General features: G+C 38.4%; 1 protein-coding gene across 7 annotated transcripts in view; it reads left to right on the forward strand.

Moving 5' to 3' along the window:
* sytl2a (synaptotagmin-like 2a) overlaps nt 1–13406 on the forward strand; it is a 123584-nt gene that overhangs the window by 94296 nt on the left and 15882 nt on the right. For all 7 annotated transcript variants that reach the window (XM_043691609.1, XM_043691610.1, XM_043691611.1 and 4 more), the window contains 3 exons: nt 4271–4440; nt 7079–7181; nt 10784–10945. In XM_043691609.1, the coding sequence (XP_043547544.1) occupies nt 4271–4440; nt 7079–7181; nt 10784–10945 (435 nt within the window). The remainder of the gene's footprint in view (nt 1–4270; nt 4441–7078; nt 7182–10783; nt 10946–13406) is intronic.

Raw genomic sequence — 13406 nt, forward strand, 5'->3', positions numbered from 1 at the left:
GCTCCAAGGAAAATAAACCCAGCCTATCCAGTCTTTACTCATAACTGAGAGTTTTCATTTAGGCAACATCATGGTGAATCTCCTCTGCAACCTCTCCATGCTATCCTGACCACCTTGTATTGTGGCAACCCAAATTCCATCCAATGTTTTATGAAGTTGTAACAAGACTTCCTTGCTCTGATAATCTGTGTCCTGGCTAAAGAAGGCAAGCATCCTGTGTGTCATTTTAACCACACTGTCTACCTGTGTAAACACCTTTAGAGATCAGTGGACTCGTAGCCAAGATCCTTCTTTTTCCTCCAATTAAACCTGTGCTTCCAATTAAACCTGTTGGACTATAACCTGGTGTTATGTGATTTTTAACTTTGTTCACCCCAGTCCAACACCGGCATCTCCAAATCCATTCTTTTTCCTCAGTATTCTCGAAGAACCTACTGTACATTGTGCATATCCTTCCATTATTAGACCTCCCGAGATGCATTACCTTGCATTTATCGGGATTAAATTCCAATTGCCATTGCTCTGCCCAATTTGCCAGCTGATTAATATCAGACTGTAGCCTGAGACCATCCTCCTCACTATCAATCACGTCCCTAACTCTAACCCTTGGAGTAAAGGAGATCTGATGGAGGCACAGAAGATTATGGTAGTCTTGCGATTTAAAAAAAAGAAAAGTTACTATTAGCTAATGTCAGAAGGATGAGGGATAAGAGATTTAAGGTTTGATTAAGTGATGCAGAGTGGATGCAAAATATCCTTTTTGGCAATGTGTGGTAATGACCTGGATTTCGCCGCCGAGAAGAGTGATAAACTCAGACGGTTAATGACTTAACAAGCATGTCAGGTGGTGTTTGAGAGAAATAAACTTGCTACAAGGTTAGAACACGTGAATGGGACTGACTGGATTTTTCTGCAGAGAGAGCTGCTAAAGATTTGATGGGCCAAATGATTTCTTTCTGTATTGCAACAACTGTGACTCACTTTTACTTTGTTTTTGCTTAGTGTATGACTTTTTACTTTTAACCTAATCTGTGGCTTTTTCTTCTTTGTTTCATTATTGGCTGATGTGGTTCTTATTTTAACAGAATGTAATTCTTCTGAAATCTTGATCCCTGTTTTTAATTTTTCTCTCAAATATTTTATCTCTTGGATTGTCAGGGGTGCTTTTTCATTTGAAGGACATTCCCTCGTTTCATTTCCATCACTCCAGATCAGTGTTCTTCCAGTCACTATTTTGTTTTAAAATGGCAGAGAGATAGTCAAGTTCATTATGATATAATCACTATTTTCCAGCTGTTTCCAGTGATTATAAACCAAAGAACTTTGGATGCGGAAAATCTGAATCAAAACAAGAAATTGCTGGAGTATTCAGCAGGTCAAGCAGCATTTATGAGAGAAAGCAAAGCTAATGTTTTAGGTCCAGTGACCCTTTGAAACGTTAATTCTGCTTTCTCGTCATAGTTTCTGCCAGACCTGCTGGAATTCTCCAGCAATTTGTTTTGTTTTCTGAAATTCTCTTTTTTTTCAGGTTTATTTCCTATTTGTCGACTTTTTTTTAAACTATGGCATTCCCCTTTCCAGTATTGGATTCCTGTTCCCAAATGGAATCCCTGCTTCCCACCTCAATCTTTCTATTCAATTTCTGGATTGTCTCTCCTATAATGCCAATTATCATGTGATTCAAGTTGTTAACTCTGAGACTACAACCCACGAGGGCCTGTTTTATTTTAAACTTTCTAAGCAGGACTCACGTTCAAGATCATCATTTATTTTGTTGGGGCATATGAGGAGAACTAGTTCCAGTGGGGCTTACCTGTTGAAATGTTATTATGCCGAGGTGTAATAGGAGCAGGTGGAACCTGAACCTAGGACTCTTAATTCAGAGGTAAGTTTGCTACTCATCTGTTGGTTGTTAGATCCCACAGTGGTGAGATACCTTAGGTGGACATTTATTTCTCACTCAAGGGCCTTAAGTGAGGACACCCCATGAATCAGGTTTATGCAGGGCATCAAGTAACATAAATCCTTTTCTATTCTGACATTGGCCCCAATAGGGAACGTGACAACATGATGTCTTCCACCCTTTTCAAATACTTCTCCAGTTACTCTCGATACACTTTATCATTGCACAATTTTTGCAGAAGGGCTTTGGCAGAAATCTGTCTGCTTTCTTGTTGGACTTTGCCACTGGGTTTATGAAGAGTACCATGTGGTACAAGAGATCTGGTTGCCAGGCCAAAAATATAGTATGTTTAGTACATCAAACTTGTAACATTTAATTCTTTCATACCAGTAATTGTGTCTAAAGTTAAACAATAACTTACTCCTATTAATCTCCCACCCTCCATGCTTCATGTATCAGAAATGATGAGGGATGAGCAAATGACTGTGTCAAGGCATTTTTCAGCTGGTCATTGGATCATGCAGAGCTAGTTCTCTGATTCCCTTTTGTCTTCTCCCTGGCATTGACCAGCAATATTAATTTCCACCAACCGTGTGGATCCATGGAAGATTAAATCTGCATTTTTATGCTGTTCTTCTTACGCTTATACTGCTAAGAGGTTTTTCTATAAACGTTGCAACCATTTGCATGAAATTACTGTATTATATATAGAGGCTCATTTGGCATTTTTTTTTTACTAACCATGCAGGATAACTGCTGCTAACACTTTGACAAAATAATTGCAGAGAAGAAGAAGAAAAAAAGACCAAGTGCATTTAAGTCAAATTCAGAGTTATGGGATTAAATTAAGAATCAAATGAATGGCAATAATAAAACATACCTAAGCATGTTTCTTCTTCAAGTTGCTTCATAGAGGAAGATTTGAGAAAATTGCATTCATTTATTAATATATTTAAATAATAAAATCTATGTAATTCATTGCTGAAAGCCCATTCCATGTCACTCTTTCTTGGAGCTGCACAGCATAGTGTTTGAAAATTGAAGTCTGACTAGAGGGAGGAAAGGGAGAAATTTAGACTGTCCGTGGATATCAGTTTCAAATTTTAACTCTTGACAGGGAAGTTTTATTGATGTCATAGAGTCAAAGATCTGCTGCTCAGAAAAAAATCGTCCTTCACTCCATTGTTTTCATGCCGATCAAAATAATCACCTAAATATTCCAATCCCATTTTCCAGCACTTGGCTGACAAACTGGCAATCTTGAACAAAAACAGTAAAAATAAATGGACATTCATATTAGCTTTTTGTATTTTTGTATGCCTTTACATTGCAAGTGCGCATCAATATGCTGATTAAATGTAAGGAGGGGTATCTGGTTCTACTACCCTTACGAGCAAAAGAGTTCCAGATTCCAGTCACTCTCTGGGTGAAAAGGTATTTCCTCACCTCTCCTCAACCTTCTACCCTTTTACCTTAAATATATGCTCCCTGGTATTGATCCCTCTGTCAAGGAGAAAAGTCTTCCCTAACTATGCCCCTCAAACTTTTATACATATGGTGGCACTGTTGTAGTCTCTGAAAATACCAGGAGAGTCATATTGCTCAAATAATGACACACGCATATAAAATTCTGTAGTCCTATATTATATTTCTTCATTTAGCACAATTTATATAGCTTGACTGAAGTTTTTAAAAATTGCAAGAGTCTATTAGTAGTTCATTTACTCCACTCCTTCTGTCCTAAATCTAATTACAGTTCAGTTAAGTTAAATCACTGGATCTGAAGATCAATAAGGTGTTTGCTATTGGGTAAAGGGGTTGACTTCCAAATAAAAATGTGGAAGAATGAAATGTTGCTTAAATTCCTACAGTTCTCTGCATTAATTTGTTTCCTGTCAGAGTGCAATTTTCTTCCTTGAACACAAAAAGCTAATATGAATGTCCATTTATTTTTACTGTTTTTGTTCAAGATTGTCAGTTTGTATTCAAGATATTTTGCATGCATTTTACAGTTTGCCAATCTATTATGCTTTTCTTAGTGGTGATGGTAATAATGATTCAGAAACCTTGCTTTGATGTTTTCTTTTCTTTATTCATTTTTTCATAATTATTCTACTTCTCACTTATTTTCACAAACCCAATAACATAAATCAGGTCCAAAGACCATCATTCAGCATTTCTAAGTAGTGCAGGAAATGGCTAAATCTGAAAAATGAGAGAAAACTTTTAGTTAAATCTGCAAAACTGTAGCAGTGCCAATAATGGATGAATGATCTAATAAAATCTTTAGTTTGTTTGCACAACCTAAAAAACTAATTTTGTTTTAATATTGCTTATTTAATTTTTAAACTATTTGAATGCTAACAGGTTAGTGGAAGTACAATGAGCATCTACAGCAGTGACATTGGAAATATTGATGTCAGAGGGAAGATACAGTTTTCATTGGATTATGTAGACAAGTTGAAAGAGTTCCATATTTTCGTGGTACGCTGCTCAGACCTAGCTGCTGCTGAAGAGAAGAAAAATCGATCTGATCCGTTAGTAATGCTTTCTTTTATTGATTATTCATTCCACATAGAATTCTCATGTATCTACAAGAATAATTACTGTTTCAGATTTAATGCTCACATTATGATGATCTGTACAGACACCAAACTTATGTTTGACCTAAGATCTGTACTGAGTTTAACTGACTTTTGTAGGTCTTCATTCAGGGAGGAAGATGTTTCGTGGATTGAAAGAAATCAGGATGTGAAGGATCACTGGAGATGATTCTTTCAATGCACTATTCCCAACTTTGCTACATAACTGATGACCAGAGAGTATGACAATCTGGTGTCCACTAGTTTGCTTGCATTCTTTGGTGTAGATTAGAATATTTCCCTTCCTATAACAGTGATTAATTTTTCCATAAAGTATGCGTGCGTGCATGCTTTTTTTGATTGGACTAATGCATTACTCTGGAATGAATGTGGTTTTCCTTGTGGAATTTCTTTTCAACTTGATTGGAGATGTTATGATATATCTTTGAAGTAGGTGGCCCACCTGGTGGTAAATGTGGGGGGAGGGGTGGCAGAAAGGATGTTTGAGGACGCATCTACTGAGGTAGTATGGGCTGAGGTTACAAACAGGAAAGGAGTAGTTACCCTGTTGGGAGTTTTCTATAGGCCTCCAAAACATTCCAGAGATGTTGAGGAAAGGATTGTAAAGATGATTCTGGATAGGAGCGAAAGTAACAGGGAAGTTGTTATGGGGTCTTTAACTTTCCAGATATTGACTGGAAGTGCTGTAGTTTGAGTACTTTTAGATGGGGCAGTTTTTGTCCAATGTATGCAGGAGAGTTTCCTGACACAGTATCTAAATAGGCCAACAAGAGGTGAGACCACATTGGATTTTATACTAGGTAATGAACCGGTAGGTAGGTGAGCACTTTGGTGATAGTGACCACAATTCGGTTACGTTTACTTTAGCGATGGAAAGGAATAGATATATAATGCAGGGCAAGAGTTATAGCTGGGGGCAAGGCAATTATGATGTGATTAGGCAAGGTTTTGGATTATAGGATTGGGAAGGAAACTTTGGGTGATGGGCGCAATTGAAATGTGGAGCTTGTTCATGGAATAGCTACTGTGTGTCCTTGATAAGTATGTACCTGTCAGGCAGAGAGGAAGTGATAAAGTGCGGGGACCGTGGTTTCCTTCAGAAATGGATTCTCTTGTCAAGAGGAAGAAGGAGGCTTATATAATATTGAGATGTGAAGGCTCAGTTAGGGTGCTTGAGAGCTCCAAGTTAGACAGGGAAGACCTAAAGAGATAGCTAAGAATAGCCAGGAGGGGACATGAGAAGTCTTTGGCGGATAGGATGAATGAAAACCTTAAAGCTTTCTATAGGTATGTCAGGAATAGAAGAATGATGAAGATAAAGTTAGGGCCAGTCAAGGACAGTAGTGGGAAGTTGTGCATGGGGGCAGAGGAGATAGGAGAGGCGCTAAATGAATATTTTTCATCAGTATTCACACAGGAGAAAGACAATGTTATCGAGGAGAAAACCGAGATACAGGCTATTAGAATGACCTACCTGCAATTGTAGTAGACCTGCCAACTTTTAGGGCATTTAAGTGGTCATTGGGTAAACATATGGATAATAATAGAATAGTGTAGGTTAGATGGGCTTCAGATTGGTTTCATAGGTTGGTGCAACATCGAGAGCCGAGAAGCCTGTACTGCGCTGTAAAGTTCAATGTTCTATTGCACAAAGTTCATCAAAAAGTGAAGTTCAAACACCCATTGTGTCCATGGTGGAGCTCGGACCCACTTTTAAGAAAATGTCTGATGCCTTACTGACCAAGGTAGCCAGGTATCCTGTAGCATTGAAGAAATTTTAATCAACACGTTCAGATATTGCTTGACCAAACTTTGGAGCAGGTGGAACATGAACCCAGGCTCCTAGCTCAGAAGAAGGGATGCTACCACTGCACCACAAGAACCCCTACTGTGACATTGGAAATTTAGTGAGATATTAGTGAACCAGTTGGGTTTTTCCCAATAATGGACAATAATTTCAGTTTTCGACACTTAATTTTCTTATTGTTGAATTCAAATTGCACCATTTGCCACAATGGGTTCCCAAATATTACCTGGGTCTCTGGACTAATAATCTAATAATAATTCCATTAGGCCATCACCTCCCCTTCCTCAGAGATGTTATTATATTCCTATAGAGAAGAGGGGACTTTCACCCAGTGCTCCTGGCTCAGAGGCAGGACACTGCCACTGCATCACAAAATCCCCTCTATGACATTGGATCCTCACCATTTGATTGGAAACAGATGTACATTTATGTTATTGAATATGTGATAGAGTGTTGAATGGGAAGGGGAATATACATTTAAGTAGATTAAACATACTTTTAAGATGATATTTTAGTTCACATTTAATATATAGAATACACTTTCAAGAACTGGAGGCCCAAATTCTGGAGTCTTAAAATATTTAGATCATGAAATGGAAGGAACTTTGGCATATATTTGAATATGTCAATTATGATAGTCTAAATGGTTTCTATTTTATTATAATTGTGAGTGAAATGGAAAGATTCAACTGTAGGCTCCAGTAATGAAATGATCACAGAGTCTATCGGTTCAATTTTATCTTGTTATATGTCTCTCATTTTTAGATATGTGAAAAGTTACCTGCTTCCAGATAAAATTAAAACTGGTAAAAGGAAAACAACAGTGAAAAAGAGAACCTTGAATCCGGTCTACAATGAAATACTGAGGGTAAGAGTTCATAGCTTTCTTTCTCATGCTTGTGGAGTGGGGGTGTTAATAACTTGATGAAACATTTTGTTTCGAAATAAATAAATAATGAACCTAAATTAAATTTTCAAATACAAATTTACTTTTAGCCAGCTTACTGGAGGATGGCCCTCGAGTGATAACAACTTAGAGAGCTTAAAGGATTAAGTCTTGCTGTAACTATTATAGGGCTTTGGTGAGATCATATCTGGTGAATTGTGTTAAGTTTTTGTTCCCTCACCCAAAGAAGAATTACTTCCCATCAAGAGATACGAGAAAGATCATTTGTTAGACCATTTTCTGAATTGAAAGGAGGAGAGATTAAATATAGGGTGATTCTGCTCACTGGAGATGAAAGAATTCGAGGTAATATTATTGAAACATAAAATTCTGAGATGGTTTGACTGAGTAGATACTGAGAGGCTGATTTGATGTAGGACTGAAGGTGATAAATCTTTGGGCATTAACAGCATCAATGTAAAAATTTGGCCATAATCAATGGTGGAGCAAGGGCAAAGTGGCCTACTTTCTTCTTATTTCTGATAATTTTAAAACTATTTCCTTGTGTGGGTGGAACCAGGTTCAAACTAAATTTGGCCAATGGAGAATGCAATTAGCAAGCAATTTGTTTTGTTGTTGACAAAGCTTGGTTTTAATATGGAGTAAGTTCATTCAGAAGGATAAGTAAAATTATCTAGGTAAATTTGATGAAATTAGGTGTATTTGGATTGAGGTATAACTTTGCCCTGAAAAAGGATTAAGGGATCAAATGGTGTACTTTAGTTCCTATGATGATTTATTTTGTTATAGCAGCCCAGCTGTGTGGAAGTGGTGAGGGAAAAAGAAAGACAGAACACAAAAAATAAACTTTGACTGTATAGCCCATTGAGCCTACTCTGCTACTCATTATGTTCATGAAAGATCATCAGGAATGCTATTGGCACAAATGCCAACATTTAGGATCCCAAGCAGGAGGCTGGAAGAACACAGCAAGCCAAGCAGCATCACGAGGTGGAGAAGTCAATGTTTTGGGTGTAATCTTTCTTCAGGATGGTGAGGTGGGTGTAAAAGGGAGCTGTTGATAAAGGGGTGGTGAGGTAGGGATCGGTGAACACAAGTGGAGGGTACGATCTGGTTGGTCGATGGGAGGAATGAATCCAGTTGATGGCCGGAAGGGAAGGTCAATCAGAGGAATGGAAGGGAGGGGGAGGGGCTGAGAAGGGAGTCAGGGATGGGAAGGAGTTTATTTGAAATTGGAGAACTCAATGTTGAGTCATCTGGGTTTTTGGCTGTCCAAATGGAAGATGAGGTGGTGTTCCTCCAATTTGTGGTCTGATTCGCTGAGGAAATGGAGGAGTCCGAGAATGGTCATGTCAGAAAGGGAGTGGGAAGGGGAATTAAAATGGGCGGTGACGGGGAGGTGAGGTTGGCCCTTGCGGGCCTGGCTGAGATGTTTGATGAAACGTGCCCTGAGTATGCGTTTGGTCTCCCCGATGTAGAGAAAACCACATTGGGAGCTCTAGATACAGTAAACTAGGTTGGAGGAGAGGCAGGTGAATCCCTGTCTCAACTGGAAGGACTGTTTGGGACCCTGGATTGAGGTGATGGGTATGGTGTGCTGGCAGGTTTTGCATCTTTTACAGTTGCTGGTGAAGGTACCTGGGCGTTTGGGGGCGTTGGTGGAGAGAGTGGCATGAACCAAGGATTGGTGAAGGGAAACGGTCCTTACGGAAGAGAAGGTGAAGACTTTCTTGGTTGTGGGGTCTAATTGGAGTTGGTGGAAGTGTTTAAGGATGCGTATGCAGATTTTTTGTCACTAACAAGGTGTAGGATCCCAACAGAGTTTTTCATATAATTGTTCTTGCTTCTATCCAAGACTGCAAAGAAAAATTTAGTAGTAGTCCCTGATGATGGATATCAAAGACTAAAGGTTGATTCAATAAAGTCTAGGCATATGTGTTTCTAGTTGGATTTTTTATTCCAACTCATGCATTACAAAGCTCAATTTACTGATTACCTGTTCCCCATAAATGTGTAACCAGTTCTCAGCCAATTAATCCTAAATTAGCACAGAATTTAGCATCTGTTCCCTATTTGATCTCAGGGACCCATAGCAACCTAGAAAATAAAACTTTCAGAGCCTGCTTCCCATTCATTATGATCATGACTAAGCATCCAACTCAGCCTGTTTCTGCCTTTTCTCCCATCTCCTTTGATCCTTTAGCCCTGAATGCTATCTACAAATCCTTCTTGAAATGATGGAATGTTTTGGCCTCTACTGCTTTCTGTGGTAGTGAATTCCACAGCCTCACCACTTTCTGGGTGAAGACATTTCTCCCCATCTCAGTCCTATGTGATTTACCCCATATCCTTAGCCTGTGACTCCTGTTCTGGACTCCCCCACCATTGGGAATATTCGTCCTGTATCTACCCAGTTTAGTCCAGGAGAATCCTATAGGTTTCTGTGAGATACCATCCCTCCATTCTTCTGAAATGCAGTGAATGTAATCCTAACCTATTCAATCATTCCTCAACTGCCAGTCCCATTATCCAAGGAATCAGTCTGGCAAGCCTTTGCTGCAAACTCCCTAGATAGCAAGAATATCCTTCCTCTGATAAGGAGACCAAAACTGAACACAGTGCTGCAGCTGGGGTCTCACCATGACCCTGTGTAATTACAGCAAGAGATCCCTTTCACTATGAAGGCTACAATACCATTTACCACCTTTATCACATGCAACGCCTGCATTTAGATAATCTCCACACATGTGAAATAAATCAAACCACAACACTTGTGGAAGATAGTCAGAGATTCAGGAAAAAAAAGTCACAGTAAATAAATAACAAATACACATTCATGATTTTAAAATGTACAATATTTTTCAAATAGCAAACAGTGACTCGTGTACAAACCACTCTGGTCACATTGCACATTCCTTTCTCTCAATTTATAGCCATTCAGATGATAATCTGCCTTTCTGTTTTTGGTACCAAAGTGGATTACCTCCCTTTTTTTCACATTATAATTCATCTGCCATGCACTTGTCCACTCACATCCAAATTACAGATCTTGCTAGATGATGGTTGTGTTGGGATAAAAGCAGAGTATCTTGTTGTGCTTTACTTTTCCCTCTAATTAAGTTTCTAGTTATTGTTGTTTAACTCTTTGAAGTTTTTATCTTTTGATGGTAGTAGCATAGGTTTTCTGGTATTACAGCATACCACAGTGAAAGGACTGCTTGATTTTCCCCTGTTAGTGACAGAATTTCTTTTTAGTGTCTGTATTTTGACTTGACCCTGCCAAATATGCCATTGAAACAGTATAAAATGACACTTCAGAATAGAAAAATTGGTCACCTGGGTCCATTGTTTACTATTTGGAAAATATTGTACATGTTCAAATAGTGAATGTGTATTTATTATTTATTTACTGTGACATGTTTGCTGCAAATTTCTAATGTATAGCCTAACATAGAATGATGAAGTGTCTGACTAATGTCTGTGAATGCTCTTTCATGTAAAATTATGTTGTTATGACCTTGTTTTTTTTTTGATTTGTGTATTCTACATCTCTCACCCTACAGTATAAAATTGACAAAGCCTCCCTGATGGCTCAAACACTGAACCTGTCTGTCTGGCACAATGATACATTTGGCCGCAACAGTTTTCTAGGTGAAGTAGAAGTAGAGTTAAGGAAGTGGGATTGGAGCAACAAGAAAATGGACTGGCACGACCTGAAACCAAGGGTAATTTATAATATAAATTAAAGAGGACAAGACTGCGAGACTGGTCTTAACTGGTGGGAAGGGAGCGTGAATGTTGAGTTTGCTGTGTAGTAATGTGGGTTGTAGTATCGCTGATGTAATTTTATCTTTTTTGTGTACCTGCAGCAATTTTTTAATAAAACAATAATAATTGATAGAAATTTGAAATATTAGTACAATGCTGAAACTTCTCAGTTTATAAGTCAGTGTCTGAAGAAAATGAAAAAGAAGGCTGAATATTTCAGGTGTGTATACTCACCATCAGTAATGAAAAGTAAAATAAGCAAACCTCTCAATAAGACTGAGGAGAGAAACATCAGAGCAAAGAAGCAACATAGTCCAGTCAATGGAAAAACTGTAAATAATCTAGAAGATCGACTCAATGAAACAATATAATTGTAATGAAAGAAAGGTAGACTACTATAATAAATTATAAGTAGAATGTTCAGACTAGAACACTACAGAGTTATCAGGGGAGCACTAAAATACTGTGCATGAAGATTGCTTTGAAAGTACTGAGAGCAGATTTCAAAGCCTAAAAAATAGTTGTCACATTTGTGGTCAAGTTGATAGCATTTTATAATTGGTGACAGCCAAATCCATGTCCGATATGCAATGTACAAGAAGTCACATTTGATTTGAAAATGCTACTCATTACATTAAACGAAATATAAGCAAATTGCCATTTTAAATGGCAGGGACTTAAATAATAATGTGGACAAGGCAATAGTCAGCTATTATGTTGTTCATCAGGATGAGAAAAGGACATCATTTCAATAGATGCTTGATCCATTTTTACTAGACACTGATATTCCTCCTCTCATCTTTCAATTCCTGCATCTATTTCCTATGTCATTGAAGGGGAGAAGAATAGCCAGTTGGTCAACCTCTGTTTAAAAATTTCTGCTCCAGTGCCTCAAATGGTGATCAAAAACCTGCGGAAGCCCCATCCCATTTATTATCTAATATTTATGTTTCCTTCAGCTGAAATTTCCTGGTTTTCCAGAATTATGTAATAATGCCGCCTTGAAGAGCAGCAAGGATTTGGTCCTTTCTATCATGTTTAGAACTTTTGACAAGCTGGTCATTTTCTATGAGAAAGTAAATGTCAGTTTATCCATCTCAATATCTGCTTTACAAAAAAAAACTCAATTGATAACTCCATCAGCTCAAATTATCTTTCTGTCAATAGGATATTGATGCTATTTGCATCAGAGATCTGAATTAGGTCTCTATGTCTGCGCTGCTCCAGTGAATCCAAACCCAATGCACAATGCTCTTTTCTCTAGTTGGTGGACTTCGGCTGTTAGTCATTCACATTCCTGCTATGTACCTCCTTTAGAACAAAGTTGTTATTTATGTTGGATTCAAAAAGGATACACCGTACTTCAGGCTATATCTGACTGATGCTTTGTGCATACCAGTTACCTTGACTTTCTATTGAACGGTCTGGCCAATACAACACAGGATAAATTTTTAAAAGTACTGCAGACACTAGAAATCCGAAATAAAAAGAGAAAGTGCTGGAGAAATTCTGCAGGTTTGATGTGACTCATGTTTGATATGACTGCTCTTCAAATCCTGAATTCTATTTGCTTCAGTTGCAATCAATTTTATTGAGGTGTTCTGTAAAGATTTAAACTTTATGGTCAATCTCAGGCTTTTCTTTCCCCATGACTATGAACCTAGACACATTAAATGTATCTCCTACCTGTGCATTTATTGCAATTACATGAAAGGGCAGATAGAATTGGGGGAAACAAAAGTCTTAAACAAGCGATGATATGATTGGTAATGAGAACATATTGTAGATGCTGGAAGATGACTTAGCAAAGATGAGCACAATTAAAAACTTGATATTTTTGAGATAACAAGGGAAGACGTCATCGAAATGGGTAGATACGGCCAACCACGGGTGTAGATGGCCAAGTCCAGAGAGTGAGAAGTTAAAAGTACATGTGAAAGTGAAGGCTACCTGGAAATTGATATTATTGTTCAGGAAATTCTCAAGATCGAGATATGAGAAGGAAGCACAACCTATGTAACTGAAAGAAATTTGGGAGCGGGCTTTATCGCAATTGGACAGAGTGTGACACCTTTTTGGTAAACTCTATTTGCACTTATGATTGGGGCGGCACGGTGGCACAGCGGTTAGCACTGCTGCCTCACAGCGCCAGCAACCCGGGTTCAATTCTCGCCTCAGGCGACTGACTGTGTGGAGTTTGCACATTCTCCCCGTGTCTGTGTGGGTTTCCTCCGGGTGCTCCGGTTTCCTCCTACAGTCCAAAGATGTGCAGGGACTTGTTGGGCCAAAGGGCCTGTTTCCACACTGTAAGTAATCTAATCTAATCTAATCTAATTACTTTTCATTAATTACATACCTTGTTGAAACTTTATTGCTGGAACAGCACAGCAGGTCAGGCAGCATCCAGGGAACAGGAGA

Source organism: Chiloscyllium plagiosum, chromosome 6, assembly GCF_004010195.1.
Source record: "Chiloscyllium plagiosum isolate BGI_BamShark_2017 chromosome 6, ASM401019v2, whole genome shotgun sequence".
Classification (NCBI taxonomy): domain Eukaryota; kingdom Metazoa; phylum Chordata; class Chondrichthyes; order Orectolobiformes; family Hemiscylliidae; genus Chiloscyllium; species Chiloscyllium plagiosum.